Here is a 26,832-nt window from a genome sequence, read left to right on the forward strand (position 1 = left end):
AATATTTTTTTAACACAAGTTACCTAATTAGAACAAAAATAACAAATAGCATCCTCAGTAAAAAAATATCACTCTAGAGCAGGGGTGTCAAACTGCCAGCCCGTGGGCCGGAGCATCACGGAGAAACCGCGCCCATCCCATTGCCAGCAATGGAAAAAAGTTCCAATACGTCACACGACGTCATGTGACGTCGTGAGTTTGACATGTCTGCTCTAGAGTATACTGTTACTAAGGAAGGTGTAAACATGGCTTCCTGTGGTGAAAGGTTTTTGTGTTTAGGTGTGGCCAGTGGAACCTTGCTGGAATAGAATAGTATGGATGTTTGTCCTGGATTCTGGAAAAACTGCAGAAATAGTTTCCAAAAATATTTCAAAGGTACTTCCACATAGAGTATATTGCACTAATATAAGCTGGACAAATAAATTGTTGGTTACAACTGCCATTTAAGCTTCCAAGTGCAAAACTGAAACTAGAAACATTTCACACTGTGAACCAGTTTCTGCAGGTGAATATTATCAGATTCAAAATAATTGAAATCCTGTTCCTGTCTACTTTTGCTTCTCAATGAGAAGTATTCCTGGAATAAATCTTAATTTATTACACAGACAACTTTTCTTACAGGTTTTGCAAGATACTTATTTAGAACATCAACAATTTTCCTGGTAGAAGATACAAAAGATAGCAGATGTCATCCAAGATACAAAAGTAGCAGATGTCATCCATATATTAACAACAATGGTCCAAATTTCCCTGATTATTCTTGCAGCCATGTCATTTTGATATAGTAACTTTAAACTGTGAACATTGCTTTGATCATTCCAATAGTATCACTCAACCCTCATTATAAAAATGCAATTTAGTACAGTATATGTTAAACTTAAACCTTGTATTGTGGTATCAGTCTTTCCAAAGGAATAAAGGAGATTTGTTAATTCTGTTGATGTTAAATGATGACTGTATAGAATAAGAACTGAACTGGAGAAATGTTCAACTTTCAAACAAGCACAAGACCAAAATCAAACAAATAGTCATGTTTGTTATCATTTTAGAAATATTTATCTCATTGTTTTATGCTCTTAATGCTGTAAGCTGCATGAAATTTCTTCAAAATGAGAACAGTGGCAAATAAATTTAATAAATAAAAAAATAATTTTAAGAATAATATTGGATTGGGTCCAATATTTAAGGGATTTAAGTCCCAATGATTATTATTAACTTACTCTCAATTCAAACCTTTATCTTATTGTTCTACTTATTTAAATTTTTCTCTTGTGTATCTGTCCCCCCTTTCATATATGTACAGTCTCAGATTGTTAACATTGGAAATGCTCAATGTGCCATGTGAATTCACTGTTTCCATCCATCTTCCACTCACCTGTCCTTGTGCATTAGTGACTAGCTGACCTGTGACCCCCTGAAGATTGGAGAGTGCATTGCCAAAGGCTTGTGAGTTGGCTATCGAGCCCATGGCGGCAGCTGCTGCGGCTGCTGCTTGACTTGCCAGAGGATTATTAACCAGCTGAAAATGGGAAAAAAGAAGAAATAATAAAGCTACTCATCACAATTCAGCTCTATAGCTCAACATTATTAATAATCAGCTTGATGGGTAGGAACAGTTAACAAGAAAAAAGTCAAGGAAACTGTAGGTCCACTTAAGAGAGAAGATGGCAAGGAACTAACAGGTAGTAGAGAGAAAGCAGAGCTGCTTAACTCATTCTTTGCATCAGTCTTCACGCAAAAAGAAACTATAGCCCAACCTACCAAAAACATTACTGTAAAAGACAGATTAGAAATAAAAATTAAAATAAACAAGAAAATGGTAAGAAAATACCTGTCTGATCTTGATGAATATAAATCACCAGGACCTTACGGATTACATCCCAGAGTTCTAAAGGAGCTGACAGATGTCATCTCAAAACCATTGTATCATATCTTTCAAAAATCCCAGAGCACTGGGGAACTACCAGAGGACTAGAAAAAAGCTGATGTAGTTCCCATCTTAAAAAAAAAAGGGTGTGTGTGTGTGTGGGGGGGAAACAGCCTCAGGAAATAACAAACCAATCAGCCTAACAACAATACCTGGGAAGATACTGGAAAAGATAATCAAAAAACAGATCTGCAAACATCTAGAAACTAAATAAAGTTATAACTAGACTAAATTAGTAGACCAGGGAAAGTCTACTATACTGTAGACCAGCGAAATGCTGTGGACATAATATACCTAGATTTCAGGAAAGCATTCATCCTACTTTTTTTTAGTTATCTAGAAAAATGTGGGATAGACAGCATCAGCACCAGATGGATTTGTAACTGGCTGACAAACCATACTCAACGAGTAGTCCTTAATGGTACTACATGTACAGGGAAGGAAAATAAGGAGTGGGATATCACACAGTTCAGTCTTAGGCCCAGTACTCTTCAATATCTTCAAAATGACTTAGATGAGGGAATAGAAAGGGAACTCATCAAATTTGCAGATGACACAAAGCTGGCAGGAAAAGTCAACGCTTAGATCATAGACTCAGAACCAGATGGATCTTGATGGACTTGAACACCGAGCCCTATCTAACAAAATGAAATTCAATGCAGAGACAAGTAAAGTCTTATACTTAGGCAAGAAAAACTAAAATTACACATACAGATTTTTTTAAATCCCATTTATATCCCGCCCTTCTCTGAAGACTCAGGGCGGCTTACAACCTAAAGCACAAATCGTGCTTAGCAATATTAGGTGAAACCTAGCTTAATAGCAGTAACTGTGAGAGAGATCTTGGAATCCTAGTCGACAATCAATTAAATATGAGCTAGCAGTGAGTGGCAGCAGCCAAAAAAGCCAAAAAAGCCAATGCAATCCTAAACTGCATCAACAGAAGGACTGAATCAAGATTACGTGAGGTACTAATACTATGTTTACCCAAAAATATGGTCTTATATGGGGGTTTTTTTGCCTCTAAAAGCAGTAGGTCTTATTTTCAGGGAATGTCTTATTTGTTTCCTGACACATGCCTCACCTTGTGATGGTGGTACCAGTAGCCCTGTCCAGCAGGACCCTGTGTGGCTGCTGGCCAACTTCTGTGGCTGCTTGCAGCCGCTGGCGGCAGGGCGCATGATCCACCATACTATGCTGCTGCCATGAGGCACAGCAGGTGGGGGAGTGGGGTAGAGCTGCTCCCAGCACCGCATAGGTGCCTAAACACTTTTCACCAGAGACAGACTGGAAGCTTCATCTGCTTGCAAATGGGGCACTTGAAAATGGAGTGATAAGCTATTTGCAAGCAGATGAAACTTGTCAGGGAGAAACATGTTTGGGTGCCTATGGGGCGCTTGGAAACCGAGTGAATCTCCATGAGGCAAGGCAGGTGGGGCAGAGGGTGGAGCTGTCCCAAGCACCCCATAGGTGCCTAAACACTTTTTGCCCAGAGGGAAACTGGAAGCTTTGTCTGCTTGCAAAAGGGGTGCTTGAAAACTGAGCTATTTGCTCCATTTCCAAGCATCACATTTGCAATGAAGCTTCCAGTCTCCATCATTTCTCCATCTGGGCGAAAAGTGTTTGGGCGCCTATGGGGCACTTGGAAATGGAGTTAATTTCTCAGTTTCCAAGCACCCAATAGGTGCCCAAACACTTTTCACCCAACGGGAGAATGGAAGCTTCAATTTGCTCAGTTTCAAAGTGCCCTATTTGCAAGCAGACAAAGCTTCCAGTCTCCCGCTGGCTGAAAAGTGTGCTGCATGTCCAGATTGCCTGCCTCCTCCCAGACATTGTTGGGCCCCACGCGCTCACTGCTGCTTTTGCTGGCCACCCCCACCCCTAGGCTTATTTTGGGGGTAGGCCTTATATTAGTCCCGCCCCCAAAATCAGACTAAGGCTTATTTTCAAGGTGGGTCTTATTTTTGGAGAAATACGGTACCATTTTATAAAGCCTTAGTAAGACCACACCTAGAATACTGTATCAATTTTGGCCACCATAATATAAAAAAGATGTTGAGACTCTGGAAAGAGTACAGAGAAGAGCAACAGAGATGATTAGGGGCCTGGAAGCTAAAGCATATGAAGAATGGTTGCAAGGACTGGGCATGGCTAGTCTAGTGAAGAGAAGGACTAGGGGTGATATGATACCAGTATGCCAATATTTGAGGGGCTGTCACAGAGAGGAGGGGGTCCAAAGTATCCAAAGGCCAGACAAGGAACAATGGATGGAAACTGATCAAGAGATTCAACTTAGAAATAAGGAGAAGTTTTCTGACAGTGAGAACAATCAACCAATGAAACAACTTGCCTTCAAAATATGTGGGTGCTTCATCACTGGAAGCTTTCAAGAAGAGACTGGACAGCCATTTATCAGAAATGGTATAGGGTCTCCTGCTTGAGCAGGGGTTGGACTAGATGACCTACAAGATCCCTTCCAAATCTGTTATTCTGTATCTTAACATCTCAAAATGTGTTTGAGACCTTTGACAATGTCTGATTCCAACACCTTATAAGTTCTATTGGAATAACTGGAAATGATTTGACCTCAAGTGGATAGTAATGATAGTGACATCTGGCCAAAGAATGTTTTCTATCTGTAGGGAGTTTTTTTAACACAAATGCAAGTTATTCAAATGGAATATGGGTTTTAAAAACATGTAAAATTATTTGTTTAAAAGAAATGCATCAAAGCAACTCTCAATTAGACACAAGATTATGAAAATATATATTTGAGGTGGGCAGCTAAATAAATTTGTTCAATAAATAAATACACCACACACAGCTAGGACAACTGTAAGCTGCGGAATTCCTATCCCAGGAAAAATCTTGCAATCAAATGATCAAAATTTTATTTCATTCTTCCCATTTTCTTCCCATTTTCTTCTATGAAAACTTACATTAGGTAAAATTAAAGGAAAATCCAGAAAATGTGTATCTCAATGAATCACATAATAATGTTTGAGTTACAGAACATAATGAAGAGGTCTATAGCAGTAAATTAAGAAAACATTTTTTTAAAATGTAGTTGATGAGAAGAGAAGCCTTAAGTGTTCTATAAAATTTTAAAAATCCTGTTAGAAGGCAATTCAAAGTGTTTCAATTCACTGTTAAAATTTGTGCTGTTTTAAAATAAAAAGTTAAAAGGAATATACAATGGAAATATTTTTAAAAAATTGAATGTAGATGCTTAATTTACATTTGTGGCTTTCTCAACTATTATGGTCATTCATAGGTTATTTAATAGGGCTGTGCATAATTTTAAAAAAATATTCACAAGAAATGAAAGCAAATGTGTAGAGACACAAGAACAATATATTTTTAAAGCATATGTATCATTTCTCAGACTTCCTGTGAAATGAAAAAGATATGACTAAATTAAACCACATAACTGCCTTAATAAGTTGACTTTTAAACATGTTGTTAGCTGTGAAGTTATGTCCAACCCATCGCGACCCCATGGACAATGTTCCTCCAGGCCTTCCTGTCCTCTACCATCTTCTGGAGTCCATTTAAGCTCAAGCCTACTGCTTCAGTGACTCCATCCAGCCACCTCATTCTCTGTCGTCCCTTTCTTCTATTGCCCTCAATCTTTCCCAGCATTAGGCTCTTCTCCAGTGAGTCCTTTCTTCTCTTTAGGTGGCCAAAGTATTTATTTATTTTATTTATTTAATTTAATTTGTATACCGCCCTTCTCCCAAAGGACTCAGGGCGGTGAACAGGGCAATAAATATCAAAATACCGAAATACAAAAATTAAGAACAGATTAAACCATGGTGCCCGATACAATAAATAAATTACATTAAAACAATAATTTAAAACCCAAACCCATCAGACCAGGCTGGCTTGTTCAAACAAGTAGGTTTTTAGATCACGCCGGAAGGAGCGAAGGTTGGGAGCCATCCGGAGCTCAACCGGTAAACGGTTCCACAAGTCAGGCGCACCCACAGAGAACGCCCTCCCCCTGGGGGCCAACAGTCAACATTCTCTGACTGGTGGCACCCTGAGGAGGCCCTCTCTGTGGGAGCGCACTGGGCGGAGGGAAGTTGATGCCGGCCGCAGGTGCTCCCTAAGGTATTCCGGACCCATGCCATGTAGAACTTTGTAGGTCATTACCAGCACCTTGAATCTCACCCGGAAGGCAACTATTTGAGTTTCAGCTTCAGGATCTGGCCTTCTAAAGAGCAGTCAGGGTTGATCTCCTCTAGGACTGACCGGTTTGATCGCCTTGCAGTCCAAGGGACTCGTAGGAGTCTTCTCCAGCACCAAACATAGATCTTTTTTAAAACATTGATCTTTTAAAAACATAGGTCTTTTTTAAGTTGCAGGGAAGAGAAAAAGGAGTAACGAGAAAAAGAAAGAGAAGTAGTAGTTCTTTAAAGAGGAGCTATATTTCTTTGAAGTGAGTCTTAGAAATCATTTTCAAAAGGAACACTGTTCTATTATTTAATATATATTTTATACTGAAAGTAAAATAATCTGAATGAATACTTGATTGTATTCATTGTATCTAGGATATCATGGTAGAAATATGTACATGCCTGGTATAAAAACATGTGGACTTCCTAGGGACTTTGAAGGCAAGCTGATTTGCACTGTTCATTATAGAAATTTATTGCAGCTGAAATATTTGCTGTCTAAATCTACTTAAAGTCAAACTTACTGTACTCAAGAATAATTACTGATAGGGATGTTGCTGATACAACTTGACTTGATTCAATATGAATTGACACAACCTAAGATGACAGGAACAGCACACTACATCTTTCAACATGCATCCTGCTTTCATTTATTTATTTATTTTTATTTAAAAAGTTTTACAATACATTTTGACTTTAATCCCCCCTCCCCCACCCCTATCCAACCCTCCCTATCCCTCTCCCCCATTCCCTCCTCCCCCCCCGACTTCCCAGAGCTAAATACAGGGTATAAAATCGAAAAACAAACATAAACACCCCTATGTTATCAACAATAAACTATAAATTCTATCTCTCTCTAGCTCATATAAAATGAGTACAAACAATATTAATATTACAAATAAAGTAAAAAAGAAAAAGAGGAAAACAGAAAAAGAGCTTTACTCAAAATAAATTTTCTTAATCCCAGTCCTTATTCATATTAATTTCAAAAAAGAAAATAAAAGAAAAAAAACCTTTCACCTGCTATTTGCATTCTCCCACCTTTCTCTAATTTCCAAACAAATTCTCAGTTACGCGCCAAAAGCGCCTATCTCTGTTAATCTTAATAATCTCCGACCAAACTAAACTATGATCAAAAATAGTTCTTGCATGTATCACGCCAAATGTCTCGCAGTTCCAAATCATCCTTAAGTTCAAATAAAAGTTCAAATAAAAAGAGTATATAAAAAAAGATTTAGGCAATCTCTAAGACAACTTGTTAATTAGGAGCTTACATACCCATTCGTAGTTCAACACATACTTTAAGTCCATAACCCTAATATACTTTTCTAGCAAGCAAATAACATCAATCTTAAATTGTGTAAAATATTTAAAAAAAAAACACTTTCTTTCTCCTCTATAATAATTTTACTCCATTGACATTCTAATATAAAAATTTAATCAGCAATCTTAACGCCCCAAAACTTTTGGAGCACCTCTGTCATGACCCCCAAAACTTCTTTAGACCGCTCTCCTCCCACATCTTCACTGTAAGCACACTTTGAAGATTCCATAACTTTCTGCTGGTCTTGCTCTTGCTCTCGTCTCGCTCTTCTTAGGGCGGCACGCGTCATCTTCTGGCCTCCTGCAGCAACCGATGAGACTGTGACTTGATCCCCTCCAACACCCTTGTCCTCTGTCTGTCTATCTGCAACATCTTGAAGCTTTCCCACACCGTATCCTTTTGCAGCTTCCAAAAATGATAGGGGGGTTGCTTTTAACACATTACTATAAAAATCACGTGCCTGAGCCACAGTAACCAAACGATGTCTTTTACCTTCTTGCGTCACCACCAATCCAACTGGAATCTCCCATCTAAACTTAATATCACGTTTCTTAAGTTCCTGTACTAGAAATGCAAAATCTTTCCTTCTCCTTAGGATCTTCGGAGGGATCTCTTTTAAAACCAAAACTTCTTGCTCAGCCACTACCAAATTAGTATCATAAGCAGCTTGAATGACTTCATCTCTAATTACTCTCTTTGTAAAATAGACCACCACATCTCTGGGTAACTTCCTCTGTCTTGCAATCCATGAATTTGCGCGAAAAACTTTGTCCATATTTCCCTCAATTTCAGATGCTGACTGGCCCAGTACCCCTTCCAGAGTCTCAGAAATCAGCTGCTTTAAATCTTCTTTACCATTCTCCTTTAAACCCCTAATTCTAATAGCATACTGCATCTGATTATACTGAACAAGGCTCAATTCTTCATCCATTTTATCCCTTATATTTTCATTTTCTAATACCTTTGCTTCTAATATAGAGTTCTTTTGACTGAGATCCTCCACTTTTATATCCAGCTGTAGCACACATTCAGCTACGGATTCAACCATAGACAAGATGTCCACCCTCATTGCTCTCAGCTTCTCTTCCATCTTCTTCTCCAATTTCTCCATTTTCTCCTCCATTTTCTCCTCCAGCTTTTTCAACTTTTCATCCATCATATCAGACATCAATTGTGCATGCTTTCCAAGAGCGTCTTGTAAATCCTTAAGCGTCAATACCGGGGGAGATGCAGGAGGAAGCAAAGCTTGCAATGAGGTCTCTTGCACCAGGGAAGACCCCGCATTCCGAAGAGCTTTAGAAGTTTTAGCCGCCATCTTCCCCCACTTTCACTTATTACGCACTTTCACTTTAAAGCTATAAAATCCATTGAGCTAGAGAGTAAAAATAAAGAGTCCACTTCACCTTGACCTCCTGTACCGCTCTGCCTGCATCTTGATAATCAAAAGTATTTCCTTTTGGCAGGGGTGGTTGCTAACGCCTGGCTCTGCTCCAAAAATCCCAGAGCAGAGGCGCTGCGCAGCTCGGAGCAACCCAGGCTTCGGGGGGGCTCATCCTTCAGCCGCCCAAGCTCTCAGCTCAGGCGGCCCCGGAGAGCTCAACCCCTACCTGGGGCCTCACCCCCTCCTCTTCTCCCGAGGAGGGGGCTTCAAATCCATCTAAACAGCTGATCGGCGCTGTTTACGAAGGAAAAACACAGCTGCGGAGCGGGCAGCCCGAAAACGGCTGTCTTCGGCGTCGCGTCGCCACCGGAAGTCCTGCTTTCATTTATTATGTGGCATAAATTATGGTATCTCAAGACATTTTTACTTCTAGCATGATCTGGTTGGAACAAACCCTAATTTTCTTTCCAATCCAAAAGATACTTCACAGTAGTCTTAGAAAAAAAAATCAATAAAAGACATTTAAATAACAAAAATATTTTATTAAATCAATCAGTTTGATTATGTATATTCATCTGTGCTAATATTTCTATATGGATAGAAATTAAGGAATACTTTTGGGACTCAGTTCAATCTCATATCAAAAGGAGAAAGGAATATGACTGGGTTAGCTCAGACAATATTTGTTAGCCAAATATATAATATGATATATTATCAGAAAAATTAATCTGCAGAATCCAATATGCATCAATCAACGGGACCAAAGGTTTAGTCTTCCGAGCTTTTGGAATTGTGCTGGAAGTCATCCTCAGGGAACTTCTCTCTGCAAGAATCAGTGGTGGGATTCAGCCAGTTTGCACTGGTTCAGTAGAACCGGTAGCTAATTTTTTGTTGACATTATCCTGGGACATGTATATTTCCCTTCAATCGTGAAAAATAAATCTATTTTTTTCTTTCTCATTTAATTTATGTAGTTTTCACACAAATAATAAGTGACAACAAATACTGAGGGTTTTTTTTTTCTTATGGTGCCTTAGGTTATCCTACATGCTTGTGGCGATAAATGGGTTTATTAGATTTTCTCTCAGTCATTTAGGTTATATGATTTTTTATTCCACTATTCATGTTTCTTTTTAGATACTGTTTACATTGAAAACATTTTCAGCTTATGTTTAAAAATACAAAGTACTCTTAAAAGTCACCCCTGGGGTTAGAGCTAAAGAATCTGAGCATGGGGAGAAAACAAAAAGATCTTTGCTGAACTACCTCTCAACTTCTTTGGTTGTTCAGTCCTCAGTGCTTGTCAGAATTCTGTCATAAAGCAAATGCTGTTTTATGTGTCAGACTATATAAGATAAGGAGAAGGCATCAGCCAGGGGAACAATTCGGTTACATAAAGTAATTTTATGCTTTGTAAAATCTGTACTAAACTTGGAAATGTCTGTACTATTCATAAAGTCAAACACAGACTAAATATATGAATTTTGATTTTGCTAGATATTATCACAAGGCTGGATCATATGAAATTGCTACACTATTCACCTTAATCCACAAATCAAACCAAGAGATTCTGATGCAATGAAGTGCATATGATTGGAATATGAATACAATCTGGTTTTAATTCAGGGGCAATAAATGGATTCCTAAATTCAGCGGTCCCCAAACATGTGGCTGAGGCCGCAGCCTGTTTGAAACTGGACTGCGAGAGTGATGGGCAAACACATGTGCATGAAGCTCTATTCAAGTTCAACATGATCAAGGGAACCAATTAAAAAATATAAGGAGATGTGGCTCTTATATGACAATATTGAACATCATGATTGCTCGCTGCAAGCATAAAGCAAAGATTTTTGAATCAAGTGTAGCTAGGAAACTAGCCTAGCTCTTGTTAGAAATGAAGTCAAGTGAATTGCAGGATTCAAAATTATAATATTTCTTCTCAATAACTAGGTTTTTTTATTGGGGACCCTTTAAATTTTTAATACTACGTGGGGTGGGGGCTCATCTCAATTTTTCACTCTAAGTAACTTTTTTGTGATGACTTAATCTGGAACTATCTTGTTGCAAAATACATAATGTTGTTTTATAGTCTAATCCCATTAATACATGACTTTGCCTTTTCCATACAAAACATACAAAAACATACAGACATACAAAAAAATCCAGAGAACTCTGGAGTATGTTGTTGTTCTTGTAATGTGGCTCAGTCAAAAGTCAAAAGTGTGTCAAATAAAGTGACTTATTCTTCATAATTTGATTTCTCCATCAGTGTTAGATGGAAGATACAAAAACAATTATAATTATAGATTAAGTAGTCCTACCTTGTAATGTCAGATGTACAAAAAGAGGAAAATTCATAGAAGACTCCAGTTATTCACAACTGTTATTATTCTTAAGATATTTAAAGTCAGGAGGAGTAATTGTATTGAGCATAGCTTCTACAGGATCAGAGATCTGCCAAAATCATAAACATATAATTTGGAAAAAAAGATAGATGGAAAGTTTGGTGGACAGAGGACAATACAGCTTACCTAATGGAAAGATGCCCAATGGTGAAGATGGCAAGGTCTAATATTAGATCTTGTCTTAGTGGCCTAATTTCTCCCAGGTTCGCCTGGTGCGTCAGTTGCGGCCCTATCTAGACTGGGATGCCTTGCGCACAGTCACTCATGCACTCGTGACCTCCCGTTTGGACTACTGCAATGCTCTCTACATGGGGCTGCCCTTGAGGACTACTCGGAGGCTCCAGCTGGTGCAGAATACAGCCGTGCGAGTGTTGGTGGGGGCTTCCCGATACTCCCATGTAACACCTCTACTCTGTGAGCTGCATTGGCTTCCGGTTGCCCTCCGGGTAAGATTCAAGGTGCTGGTTATGACCTATAAAGCCCTAAATGGCATGGGTCCGGGTTACTTATGGGAGCACCTGCTGCCGGCATCAACTTCCCTTCATCCAGTGCGCTCCCACAGAGAGGGCCTCCTTAGGGTGCCGTTGGTCAAAGAGTGTCGACTGGCGGCCCCCAGGGGGAGGGCGTTGTCTGTGGGCGTGACAGACCTTTGGAACCGTCTACTGGTTGAGCTCCGGATGGCTCCCGACCTTCACTCCTTCCGACGGGACCTAAAAACACATTTATTTGAACAAGCCGGCCTGGTCTGATGGGTTTAGGGGTATTTTATAGTTTTGTATTAATTTATTGAATAGGGCTGTAGTATTTAATATTTTTAATTTTTGTATATTGTATTTTATTGCATTGCCCTGTACACTGCCCTGAGTCCTTCGGGAGAAGGGCGGTATATAAATAAAATTAAATAAATAAATAAATAAATAAATAAATAAATAAATAAATAAATAAATAAATAAATAAATAAAATATGTAACGTTCCCAGTAAAAACAGCAGGCCATTCTTTCAATGCATAAATTTCAGCACTTGGTAGACAACAACATCTGATATTACAATAGGATAGATGTCATTGCAATGAAAAAAGTGAATAAAAAGAACGATCTAATGTAAGTACTCTGCCATAGGCGCAGAAATCAAAGCCGCCAAATTAAAACTGTATACTATCTTTTTCTCCAGCAAATATGCTAACATACAAATAACCTGTAACTTTTTATTAAATCTCATATTATCTATGGAATTGTGTCATTCCAAAGAGCATTCTTGATAGACGAAACTTTTCACATAGCCTGCCTTTTGTACTTTTCTCTTTTGACCAGAATCACACAAAATATTTATGGATGCTATAGGCATGTTTAATGCCTATCAATCAAAGTGTTCGTGTATGTATGTATTGCTAATCATCATCACCATCTATTTTTTGTTCATGTCTGATTATTATTTCTTGCATGTACGTGAAAGCTTGACAATTGTACATCACCTTGTGGCTTTCAGTTACCATCCCTGCTATAACAGACTATGTTTCCAGGTTCTGCGTAGCAGTGCTCAAGATTCAGGAGATGTTGACTTGTGCTTGGAGCTCATTTTTATAAAGTAGATTCAATGTGCATTTAGTTTGTCATGTTAAGGTGGTTTGTAATTTGATATAATTTCATATACTAAGTTTTCACCTGCACCCACCTAATACTGTCACCCCTTTTAAATGTTGTCATATTTATAATTTATACATTTTTAGTATTTTCTATTTTTTATAACTCCCTTTAGATATTTATGTCAAGTTTCTGATGTATGGGCTTTTCAAGTGACTCTGAGGCATTGTTTACCTTAAAAGTCCTTTATTAGCCTAATACACCGGCAAATGCTTGCTCGAAGGAAGCTGGAATCTGAAATCTCCGCCCCTTGCACAATATAATTAAACACAATTCTCCACCTTTCTAATTTTGTCATTAATCATATTCTCCAATTAATTTAAAGAATCAGCTTCCCTTCCCCAAAGTCTTATTTTCTTTAGAGAGACAAATGGCCTTCAAAGTGCATTCCTACTCTTCCCTCCCACCAATTTTAAACTAAAACAATACACAAGTCTTAAAGCAATACACAAGTTTAACGTATGAAATAGCTACTTCTTCATCTCATGTCAAGCAATAACATTCGATGTTAGCAGCGTTGACAATTTATTTTTGTAACCTACAGAGAGTTAGAGATACTGTATTATATGCTTCTTTTTTATGACTGTACCCCACTTTCTTATGCTGGTCTATCACTATAATAAGGATTAATTTGATTTGCATTATTTTATAGTATAGAAATAATTCTGAGACCTTGCTTTTGTTCTGTACAACACACTTTTTTATACCATTTAATTGATTCTAGAGCATATTTATTTGGGAATACTGTATGTCTCCCCCTTTCCTTTTCCCTTATTCTCTCACTCATTAACCTGAAATCTCGTGCTTAATATTGGTTGGTCTGGATGCTTATCATTGGTTTGATGATACCAAAGAAATATATTGGCTGGAAAAATAGATTGAGATTTTTTTTCTGCCATATTTTCTATTTAGGAAAAAATTGCATCCATTTTTCTCTTATAAAAGACAGTAGAATGTTTATATTATAATCTACACTGTGACCATTTTGTAATAATAATAGTTCACCTGAAATCTGTAAAGATTTCTTCTCAAAAGAAAATTATTCAAATCAAATGAATCTCTGGCTGATGAGGGATTCTATTCTAATCATATGTTCCTACATTCTTGAAATTTTGTTTAATATCATTTTTCAAACTTCTGTTTAGCTAGCAACAAACCAAAATGCCTGGTAAGGAGCTTTATTTCATTGTAGAATTTCTTCACATAAACTCAGATGAAACAAAACATCTGAATAATACTGGTGATTTTATTTCTTGTTTTTCTGCTTTTCCCACAAAATTAAGGTCTGCAAACTCAACTTATTTTACTAAAAGCAAAGTTATTAAAAGGTTGTCTGTGCTTTGTAGGATCAACCTTTTGTCCAATATTAAACCGTTAAAATACTTCATTTGATGAACCACAAATTATCACTACCAGCAAAAAATAAAATCAACATTTAGTTAGTTAATCAGTTAAAAGGTTTGGTTTCATCATTATTTTTTAGATCACTGGTTGAAGTATTGCACAGTATAATAGGAACTGTTTCATTGTGCACTACTGAGAAGCCATTCATCAATATGAAAGGTAAGGAGATTGCATCCTACTTTTGCAACATTTTAATATGACAAATAATTAAGAAATATAGCTTCAGGTAATGTTTTATACACAACATTTGTATTCTTTGAGTTTCATATCCAGATTGCCAAAAGATTTGCTATGTGACCTTGAAAAAAACAATCTTTTAAAAAAAATTGTATCTGAGTTCAGTTTAGATCTTTTACTGATACTAATGGTAACTAAATGCTGTAAGCAGTAATCATCAAGCACTTTGCCACCTTGAAAACTATCAGTAGGAGTTATGTATGAATCGCTTATCTTCATATTGTCCAGTTTCATTCTAGTTACTTGAATATTTTATTGAATGTTTAAATGTTCCAATGAATGATTAAACTGAATACTAAATGATTAAAGAAAATAGCAATATTTTTAAAAATCTACAGTCAAAAGGAAACTGGCACTTTATCTGGTGAACATGTTATTTTAAGGGACCTTTTATTGTTGAAGCCCACATAATCTATAAGACACAAGTTTAAGAGCAAACTATTAGTCATGCATTATGGTTGTATTTACTTTATGATCATGTTGGAACAACAGATGCCAGGAATACGTAATTTCATTTATCTGAAAAGAATGGTGGGTATATCCCTGGGCATTAAACCCACCCAATACCTTACCCACCGAAAATCTTCTCAATGACTTCAGAAGGCTTCAGTTCATGAAGCACTTGCCTTAGAAATGCTTTCAAATGCAAAGAAATTTTGAAGAATTCTTGCAGAAAGAATATGTTGTTTTGCTTTTGATTATCTGATGGCAAAATATATACAAAGGTGTTGTCTGTATTTCTCTGCACTCGAGAAATATGCTGGCTTCCCCCACTGCTCAGCCTGCTGGCTTCTCATATTTATATTCAAGATTATGAAGGATATTTTTCCATTAGTGGTCACACCTAAAGAAAAGCACTGCTTCTCTGAAACTATTGGTGAATTTCTTCTTCCCCTGGAAAAAATCTACCCAATTTTTCTGCCCACAAAATTGATGGATTTTTGGGGGAAGTCACTTGTGTTTAGCTCTGTTTGGATAACATCTCTTATCAATTTAGAAATTTATACACTTTAGAATATGTTTAAACTTATCAGTTTAGAGGTTTAAACACTTTGGGGTATGTTTAAACTAAACTTACACTTTTTACTTTTAAGGAAGGAAATGGGTGCTTTGAAATGCAAAATCCCAGGCAATTGGCCAATCAGTTCCTACCCTTTAATGCAAGAATGAGTAACTTTCATCCAGCACAATCCTCACCATTAATGGGCATTAACAGGTATATTTCTATGTCTTAAATATTAATTGAAGGAGCAAGAGTGTACATTGTAATGCTGTGTGCTCCTGTGCTCTCACACACCAGTATGATTGCCACACTCATCTTTTAGCTAATTACTATGCACACACAAATGCACAGGAAAAAACTTTAAAAAAAATCTTTCTGGCACTGAACTGTGTTAACCTTAGAATATGATCAATATTGTTTGGAATTATGGAAAAGTAAATGAAGTATACCATCAACAATATTTCCTGGCTAAATGCTGGTAGATACTAACTATGTTAAGCGAGCAGAAAGAGAGTGTGTGTATGTTTTCCAGTTTATTACATAGAGTACCAATCTGTGACTATCTGCTCTTGGACATGTCACATAAGCATGGCGTGGCCTTGTGCACAATAACATTAACCCCTGGCTCTCAGGAAGAAAATATATTCCCTTGAAACCAAGTTAATTAATTAATGCTTTAATACATAAACTGATACCCCCCCAAAAAATTTTTTGTCTCAATCTCTTTATTGTCAGGTAGAACAACTAAGCTGAAAAAGGAGTGTGTCATTTCAAGGTAAGGAAGATATTTCCATTGAAAGGATTCAATGTTAACCATCCTGAACAGATCTCAATGTCTCTCCCATAAAAATATAGTGAGATGTAAATTTCAGAAAGCCATACTGGCTTGGATGTCCTCTAGGTTAACAAAGTCCACATTAGATGTTGGAGCTCCTGGATGTCTGATGAAAAATAGGCTACAGGACTGTTGGCTGAGGAACCAGGGCCAGCATCTGCAGAACTACTAGAAGAAAAGGTATTTAGCTGTCATAAATATACAGTGATTGAAATAATGGTCTGTTGTGACAGATCAAGTTCAACAAAAAGAGGATATTTGAAATGAATACACCAGTTCTGGAAAGAAGAACATCCAGAATCAGACATAACAGAACAGAGACTAGCAGATCAACATCAATTTATAATATGAAATAAAGTATTCACAGAAGCAGAATTGAAAGAACCACAAAGGCAAAGAAATCAAAGCCTTGCCAGAAATAACAGCTGTAGTTATAATTGAATACCTGGGATGCAAAATCAACAAAGAAGAAAGAAAATCAAACAGTGCACCACAAAAATGGAAGATCAGACTGGAAAATAAGACCAGCAAGTTGAGATCAGATGCAAGCAAGCTAGAACAGATGAAAGAAAAGAAACTGAAGAACAAGAAGACCAAAGAATTCCTAGTCAAGAAAAACCACATTTAGAAACAAGGAAGATCAAGGAACACTGGAACACTGGAAATAATAATGCAGCAAATAATAGCTGTAGCCAAGAAGATCAGCAGATACAAAGCTCAAATTGCAAATTGTAGACAGAACCTCCAATTTCAATCCAGTCAGAAACATTTCTACAAATTTATTAATGGAGAAACTGCAGTGAATCAGTCAGTACCTGACAAGGAAGAAACAACGCAGTTCTGGGCAGATATAGGATAACCCAAAGAAATAGAACAGGAAAACAGCTTGATTAAAAGAGGCAGATAAGAATAAAAAAGAAGTTGAAATGAAATAACTAGTAATAACAGCAGAGAGAAAAGAGCAAGGAAGATCAAGAATTGGTCAGCACCATGAAGATGAAATGCATGATTTTTGGTTGAAACATTTAACTGGTCTATACCCACTCATCGCCAAGTAGTTTAAGAATAAATTACAAGGAGATGAAATTGAAGAGTGGCTATCATCTGGGAAAACCTACCTGATAATGAAATGCCCCGTTTGCATTTGCCCCAGCAAAAGGGGCAGCACCAAGCAAACATACCAATTACTTGCTTACCAACAACTTTTAAATTGCTAACTAGTATGGTAGCTGATGCAGTCCAACAGCATCTAGTTGAAAACAATCTCTTTCCACTTGAGTACAAAGGAAATCACCTCAATAGCAGAGAAACAAAAAATCAATGTGAACAAAGCATGGATTGACTACAAAAAGACATTCAACTCTCTGCCACATGACTGAATAATCAAGTGTCTAGAAATAATAGAATATTTCTGTTCTACAGTATGCACAGAATCTGGTCAGCTAGGGTTTTCAGTGCGCTGCTTGTGCAAGCCTGGAGTGCTTTATAAACCTAAACCAAGATGAAGCAGGAAAACTCTCACAGAGCATAAAAGGGTTTTCAATTGATGAATAGTGTCTCTAAGTCCACATTGCATTTTTTTAGTACTCTGACATCCTTGCACCATTTGAAACAGTGGGCACGGTCCATGTTAACACTAATGGCATTGGGAAATAGCTTTCGTATGTCCTGAAAATGTCCAAGCCAAGACGAGGAGCACCAAACATGGCATTTAGCATTTTCCTAAGAGTTCAAATGTGAAATTGATACTCTTGTAACAAAAGCATGTAACTCAAATCAGCCTTAGTGCCAGAGGAACAGCAAGAGTCAACATGAAACCAATTTTGTAAGATATATGGAGAATTATAATCTAGTTAGTTTTAGGTCTGTTCTAGAAATACTGTATTGATTGAAATGGTTATCAGAGAAAAAATAACTAAATATGAAGAGGAGAAAGTGTTACTGAAAGAAAATCAGAATAGATTCTGCAAAGGCAAATGCTGCCTCACAATTTGTAAGATATTTTTTTTGAGGTTGCTAGCATGTACCAACCTATTATTATATTTTAGAACTTTTGAATAAAGTTCCTTATCAAAGGTTTTTGAGTAAATTTCTCATTATGGAATTTGAAGATTTAGGTTTTTTATGGATTGATAACTAGTTAAGAAACAGAAAGTAAACAACAGGAAAAATGGACAGTGAGAGAACTAAGAGGTGGAGTCACTCAACAATTTATGTTGGGACTAATACTTTTTTATCTCATTATGTCCATGATGGGCTAACATATGAATTTGCTGATTGTGTAATAAAAATTTTTGTATGGTTCCATTTATATTCTTTGTGAGTGATAGGCAACAAACACTACATTTTGTTTTATGAAGGTGAAAATGACATTTTATGTTACTATAAAACTATTTATAGCAATACAGTAATACAGCAATGCATAAAGCAATGTTCCTCATATCCAATATTGTGTAGCAGAGCAGTTGTACTGAAGTCTTTCTGTATTCCATATATACTGTAACGTTCCTAGTGTTTTCAGATTTGTAAAAACTGATTTTGGACAAAGCCAAAAAGTAACTGAAAATATTTATTGCCAGAAGTGAGTAATGGAATGTTCCTTTAATGGGAAAAACAAAATGCCATCTGTATGTTGCTGCTGCTAATTTGATAATAAAAGGTTTAAATGGTAATACTTAATACTAAGGTTTAAATTAATATTATTTCCCAATGCACTTGCCAGGTTACAATAAGTGAGATACTACACACTCTATATAATCTTCTGAATGGAACAAAATTACATTCACAGTGCCAAATTGATGCCTGCAATGCAAGATGAAGTAAGCAAACATATTCCTTCCCTCTGCCCTGACTCAAAGTTCAAATATTTGAGATTTAAAGAGAAATCCCAGTCATTTCTTATTACTGTGAAGGTCAACCTAGCTAGGAAAATTGTTTCTGCTTTACAATTCCCCAAACTGTAGAAAGCAGTTAGAGTTCTGGACAAAAACTAATGTTGCATTCAAAAGGAAAAGTTGATATGGCATTGCTGAAGTAATAAGAGAATTTTTTACTCTTTCCACTTCCCAGTGAACCTAATCAACTGTGACATGAGAAAATACACTTGGCTCACCCAGCTAGAGTCTGACTGCCACCTGAAAATATCCACAATATTCCACTGTTTGGGACTTTATAATGATACTTCCGACATCAATTTTGTACATGTGCATCAAAATGCCATTAGAAATGCTTACAAACACTTACTTACTCAAGACTCCAATCAAAGCTCAGCTATAAAATCCTCCCCTATGATTGGTGAAAGGTTTCTTTCAATTACTCATAAAAAGCATCTGGTTATGGAAAAGACAACTTAAATGAACTTGAAGATGTAAAAATCTTTGCCTTGATTTCACCTGGTATGTCTCTAAATTATCACTAGATGAAACAAATGTTTAGAGCCCTGAAAATAAGACTTACATGATCTTAAATTGGCTTATTTTCATTGTTACATTAATTAGGTTATATCCCCTAAATATATTCACGAGGTATGGAAAGGGATGGCTCTGGAAAATGAGAGACTATACAATAAACATGAGCAACTTTGTTGAGATACATATATAGCTTATTGAAACACCTGCCCAAAATGTATACTCAGCATGAGGAAGACAAACGTGTAAATGAAAACAGACTCTTTTGATAAATGTATGACATCCTTAATAAAGCTTTTGATGACAGTTTTATTATCTTTCAGTGATGAAAAACTGAACATTTCTAATGTGACTGCATATCGTAGTATTATGAACCACCTTGTGTTCTAATATTTACAGGAAATACTACAAGTGTTTGACATATAAGTGGGGTAATGGGCTGACTTTAATAACCATGTGATCAATATGAAGTGCTATTTTTATAGCTTACATTCAATATGTAAAGGTTCACGGAGGGCAAATCTTTAGCAAAGCAATAAAGCTAAAAAAATTTCAGTAGGATACCAGAGTTTTTGAATGTTTAGTTGGAGGTCTAGAATTTAAGTAGTATTTAAAGCTACATGATTCAGAAAATTTGACATTGTTATTTATCTATTAAATCATAAGATAATATCATGAAGCATAATATCTAGATGTTTAAATAATTGATCTCTCACATTTCATCTTTTAGCAAATATATTCTGATGTCTTTATGCTACATTTATCATAATTTACTGATTTTAGTTCAACTTCCCTATTTAAAAAAAGAATACTGCAAGCTCAAGAAATATACTCAAAAGTCTGACCACATTTTTCTCATATTATATCATAAACTGATTTGCAAACTCTAATAGAAACAAATCTAAAATGATGTTGGAATGTTCTGATGTTGGGAGTTCTTCAACAAATACTGCATTTGCATCTCTATGCCTTGTCAAGATTATTTTCCCTTGCAAGCAAGAAAAATGATGGAGGTATATAAGAAAGTGATGGGAATCGACTTCCGGTGGCTCCGCGGCGACGGAGACAGCCTTCCCGGGCTGCCCGCGGCTCAGCTGTTGTTTTTTCACCCAAAACAGCGCCGATCAGCTGTTCGGGCGAATTTGAAGCCCCCTCCTCGGGAGAAGAGGAGGGGGTGAGCTCCCAGGTAGGGGTAGAGTTCTCCAGGGCCGCCTGAGCTTATGGCTGGGGCGGCTGAAGGATTGAACTCCCCCGTAGCCTGGGTTGCTCCCAGCTGGCCGGCGCCTCTGCTCCTGATTTCTTGGAGCAGAGCCAGGCATCTGCGACCACCCCTGCCTGAAGGAATGACTATGGATTAAAGGAGCAGGCAGAGCGATACAAGAGGAAAAGGTGAAGAGGATTATTATATTTTACTCTCCAGCTTGATGGACTTTTTTGGATTATAAATCTGAAGTGAAAGTGCGTCACATTTGGTAAAAGATGGCGACTAAACCACCCCCTAAAACTCTTCGGAGTGCTGGAACTTCTCCTGTGCAACAATCATTACTGCAGGCGCTGCATCCTCCTGATGTATTGACATCAAAGGACTTACAAGATGCTCTTGAAAAACACGCCCAGGTAATTTTGGACTCAATTAATGATAGATTTGTACAGATGGAGGAGAAATTGGAGAAATTGGAGGAGAGGATGGAGGAGAGGATGGAACAGAAGTTCAGAGTGATGAAGGCAGACATCTTGTCTTCATTGTGTAAAGTGGCTCGCTGTGTGGAAGAATTGGAGGAAAAGCTAGAAGATTTGACTCAAAAGAATGCTATATTAGAAGCAAAAGTATTGGAGAATGAAGATAAAGTGGAAAAAGAACTGAGTCTTGCTCAATATTACCAGATGCAGTTTGCTATTAGAGTTAGAGGTTTAAAGGAGAATACCAAGGAAGATCTAAAGCAGCTGGTTTCTGAGGCTTTTGAAGTAGTGTTGAAACAGCCAGCATCTGAAATAAAAGGAGGCATGGATAAAGTGTTTCGTGTGAATTCATGGATTGCTAGACAGAGAAAGTTGCCTAGAGATGTGGTGGTATATTTTGCAAAAAGGGAAACTAGAGATGAAGTTATACGAGCTGCTTATGATACTAAAGTTGTGATTCCTAATCAAGAAGTTTTGGTTTTAAAAGAAATTCCTCCAAAGATTTTAAGGAGAAGGAAGGATTTTACATTTCTTGTGCAAGAGCTCAAGCAACGAGATATAAGGTTTAGATGGGAGATCCCAGTTGGGTTGATGGTGACGCATGAAGGTAAAAGGTACCATCTGGTTACTGTGATGCAAGCGCGTGATTTCTATAATAATGTTTTAAATGCAACGCCATTAACACTTCTGGAAGCTGAAAAGGGATCTGGAGAAGGAGTGCATCAAGAGGTCGAAGGTGGTCAGATAGAAGACAACGGTGTTGGAGGAGATCAAGATACAACTTTGTCGGATGATTCTATAGAACAGAGGGTGACGCGTGCTGCTGCAAAACGTTCTAAGAAGAGAAAATAGCAGGATTTGCAGAAGTCTATGGAATTTCTACGACGTATTCATAGTCAAGGATGGGAGGTGGGAAAAGATTTGGGTGTAGACGCAATATATTTTTTACATGTGGTGGTTTTGTGGAAAGGGTGAGTTTTTATTTGGAGTAAAGTTTGGTGGAATATATAGAAGATTTCTAAATGGAGGTTAAAGTTTTGTTCGCAATCTTTTTTTTTATTGTATGGAATAATTATAGATGTGGTACTGGAAGAGGAACGGCCGATTACAGAAGAGTGGACTTTAAAGTTTTCTGATTTGGTTGAGGTGGCGAAGATTTTGGTTAATTTGAAAGATTAGTTGTAAGAACGTTATATCATGGAATGGATAAAATGGATGGAGTCTATTTAGGACAAGTATAGGGTTGAGAAGTATTATATAGTATTTGAATAATTCTTTTTTCCTTTTTTTTTCTTTTTTCTGTTTTTTTTCCTCTTTCTATTTTGGGTTTTTTTTTCTTATTTTTAATGTATATTTAATATTATTAAGGTTTGTTTTATCATATATAAGCTAGAAAGTGTTTTTTTTATTTTAGTTTTTTTATATATTTAATATTGTTAAGGTTTGTTTTATCCTATATAAGCTAGAGAGTGATGGATTTTAGAATTTATAGTTGTTAGTACATGGTTGCTTATGTTTGCTTTTCTTTTTTTCCTTTTTATATATATACCTTGTATTCAGCTCTGGGAAGTCGGGGGGGAGGGGGGGAGGTGGGGGGGGAAGAGGGAGGGAGGGAGGGGGGAGGGAGGGGGGGAGGAGGGAGGGGGAAGGGGGGGTTTAAAGGAAAATTGTATTTTAAAACTTTTCAATAAAAAAAAAAGAAAGTGATGGGAATCTTCAAATCCACAGTCCCTTTACTCCTTTTGCAATTTTCTAATGTCAGCATTCTACCCACCCCCATATTCAGAAAACAGAAAATATATTATTGTACTCCTCTCCCTGTAGTCAGAAACCTGAAGAATCTTATAGTTCTTGGAGTGTCTTTAGGTTCAAATATGGTTTACAATACAGCATTGAAAGGAAGGAGAAAAATATGAAAGAATTGCAAATATAAAATCTGTATATTGAATTCACTATTCTTTATACATGTACCTTAGCATATTACATGCAACTTTTGCCTTAGTTGAGTTGCACTTTGCTATAATAATTATTTTGATTAGATCTTTTGAGTCCTCAAGGAGTATGACTAATGCCATAATGGAAGAATGAAGAATAACATAAGAATCTCTTATTATAATAAAAATAATTACATTAATGAAAACAGCACGTTTACTAACCAATGTTGATCGTACTATTTGCTAAAGGAAAATGATCTGGGCTTCCCAAATCAAAGATAGGCAATCGATGGGCATGAAAAGCTAGGAGTTACTTATAGGCTAAATAGTGCCATGAATGAGAAAGTCATACCATGATTTCTAAAAAAATAAATAAATCCTTCCCTGGAGTCAAGTATTCTTATGAAATTCCTTCCAAAGCAAAATGCATGAGAAAGTCAAGTCTTTAGGTAATATTGATAATCAAGATCCATTTCAGCCTGAAGTCAGGTCTGGATTTACCCTGATCATCAACAGTGCTAAAGAAAGAGAGGATGAATACACCATATAATTCATGTCTGTTCAGTGACATTCAGTGATTGTATCTTCCTGGATTGGCTCACCAGAATGAGCCAGATTGGTGGATTATATTCCTACATATTGTTGAGTAGTATTGCGTAGTGTATTGTGGTATTTATACTTTTATTTTTTTGTGAAGCAGTTGATTTAGACTATCTAAGGCAGAAATGTCAAACACAAGGCCCTGGGGCCAGATCCAGCCCACAAAGTGGTTTCATGTGGCCGGCAAAGCCATCCTGGAAACAGTGGGGTAACGGCCCCCGCTGCCTTGGCCCTGGCCCAGGTCAGCCAGGAGCTAATGTATAATTTTATGGTGCCCATCTATGCTGAAATACATTCAGTCTTAGCTCCACAAGGCCATCTGGAAACAGCAAGGGACTGGCCCCTGCCATGTTGACCCCGCCCCCTGGGCGCGTGCTGAGCGGTGTCCCCCTTTTGTGAGGAATGAAGAAATGCACCACTACCTGGAAGTTGCCAGCAAACGACCTTCACCTACTTCACATATCCGGCTTGATGGGCTCTGGGGGAGGGGTTTGGCAGGCAGCGGGGCGCTCTCCTCACAGTGCCAAGAGGCTGAGCTCGGTGCTGCAAATCCAAAAAGAAGCACAATGCTGCCCAGCCCCCCAGCCTGCCCAGTTTCGGTAGGCAGCAGGGCGCTCTCCTCACAGCGCTGAGAGGGTGAGCCAGGCAGTGCAAATCCAAAAAGAATTGTGGTGCCGCCCAGCCCCCAGGCTGCCCAATTTCGGCAGGCAGTGGGGCGCTCTCCTCAATGCCAAGAGCTGAGCCGGGTGGCACAAATCTGATGAGAAGTGCAATGCTGCCTAGCCCCCAGCCTGCCCGGTTTCAGGAGGCAGCAAGGTGCAAAGTTGGCTCAGCTGGAGGCTGGGCGGCATCATGCTTCTCTTTGGATTCATGCTGCCTGGCTCAGCTTCTCAGTGCTGTGAGGAAAGTGGCCCACTTCCTGCCGAAACTGGGGATGGGTGGCTGTGGGATGGGTGGCGTCACACTTCTCTTCAGATTTGCACTGCCTGGCTCAGCCTCTCAATGCTGTGAGCAGAAACCAGACAGGCTGGGGGCTATGTGGCATCACGCTTCTTTTTGGATTCACACCGCCTGGCTCAGCCTCTTGGCACTGTGAGGAGAGCGCCCCACTGCCTGCCAAAACCTCTCCCCTGAAGCCCATCAAGCCAGATATGTGAAGGAGGCAAAGGCCATTTGCTGGCAACTTCCAGGCAATGGTACATTTCTTTATTCCTCACAAAGGGTGACACCTCCCCAGCGTGCGCCCAGGGGGCAGGGGCAACATGGCAGGGGCCAGTCCCTTGCTGTTTCCAGATGGCCTTGTAGAGTTAAGACTGAATGTGTTTCAGCATAGATGGCACCATAAAATTGTACATTAGCTCCTGGCTGACCTGGGCCAAGGCCAAGGCAGTGGGGGCCATTCCCCCACTATTTCCAGAATGGCTTTGCAGGCCACATGAAACCACTTTGCAGGCTGGATCCAGCCCCTGGGCCTTGTGTTTGACATGTCTGTCCTAAATCCCAGAGGGATTTAAAAGGAAATATGAAATAAAGGTCTACTGTATATATATTTATACATGGCATGTACATGGCATAGAAAAATAAAAACTGCAAACAATGAAGCCAAACATCCCTGACTTTCCTGGGGGTCATTTACATTTTTTATTATTCCCATATACACCAATACCGGTCTTCTCTAACTATGGTAGTACCCAAAAATATATTAAGGAGCTGTCAGAAAGATTGATGGTCATAAATAGAAATTATAATTGCAACATTTATGAAGGCCTAGCCATATATGTGGGAGGGACGCAGTGGCTCAGTGGGTTAGGATGCTGAGCTTGTCGATCAGAAGGTAGGCAGTTTGGCGGGTCGAATCCCGAGTGCCGCGTAACAGAGTGAGTGCCTGTTACTCGTCCCAGCTTCTGCCAACCTAGCAGTTCAAAAGCACGTAAAAATGCAAGTAGAAAAATAGGGACCACTACGGTGGGAAGGTAGCAGCATTCCGTGCACCTTTGGTGTCTAATCATGCTGGTCACATGACCACAAAGATGTCCTTGGACAAGCGCTGGCTCTTCGGCTTTGAAATGGAGATGAGCACTGGCCCCTAGAGTTGGAAACGACTAGCACGCATGTGCGGGGGAAACTTTACCTTTACCTTTAGCCATATATGTACAAAGGATAACATATGTTACTAATAAAGTATATTGTCCAAAGTTCATCATTAAGTTTATTAACACTTGTAGGCTCTAATTTTCTTTGCTGTAATTTTTGTTTAGAAACTTTGGGAAGAAGCTGAAAAGCAGCACTAGATAACACACTGCCCACATACAGTGCAGCCTAAGGAAGTAAATATAAATAGAAAACCATCTTTTATATAGATGGTTCAGTTGCCAAAATGTTGCTCTAAAAATGCATACTTGAGTAGAGCAAAATCTTGTAGTCAGAAAATGGATAAACCCCATTGCTTTTTCCATACTTTTAAAAGTAAAGGTATTAACAGGCCTTGAAAAAGGACTGAACAGTTCAGTGCAAATATATCTTGCATGTAAAATATCATGTTGCATTTGAAATCTGATAAATATTTATTATCAATGCTGTTTGCTTTTAATCTCTTCAGGATATCATTCCTCCAGCTATTCAGTCCTTAAACAAAAATGGCATTTACATTGCAATATTGCTTGCCAACAATCTCATTTTCTGGTTTAGTCAGCAGCCTTCATGCTTGATTAGTCTTTAATTATACAAATACCTACATATTAATTTTTTTTCTTTTTTGCCATACTTTGAGCATGTAATTATTTCTTCTTGCATGCAATAACCTTTAATTTTAGGATTAAGCAACTGATATTTTTTAGTATGGATGGATTTTTTCAAGTGTTAAAGTAAATTTGTTT

General features: G+C 37.9%; 1 protein-coding gene across 1 annotated transcript in view; it reads right to left on the minus strand.

Annotated features, from left to right (window-relative positions):
• The window catches only part of POU6F2 (POU class 6 homeobox 2), a gene marked incomplete at its 5' end in the record, with an annotated part of 410,237 nt that overhangs the window by 69,111 nt on the left and 314,294 nt on the right, over positions 1-26,832 (minus strand). The window contains one exon of the mRNA XM_083378293.1: positions 1,376-1,519. Coding sequence (XP_083234419.1) covers positions 1,376-1,519 — 144 coding nt within the window. The remainder of the gene's footprint in view (positions 1-1,375; positions 1,520-26,832) is intronic.

The sequence above is a fragment of the Vipera ursinii genome (genome assembly GCF_947247035.1).
Source record: "Vipera ursinii genome assembly, chromosome: Z".
In the NCBI taxonomy this organism is placed as follows: domain Eukaryota; kingdom Metazoa; phylum Chordata; class Lepidosauria; order Squamata; family Viperidae; genus Vipera; species Vipera ursinii.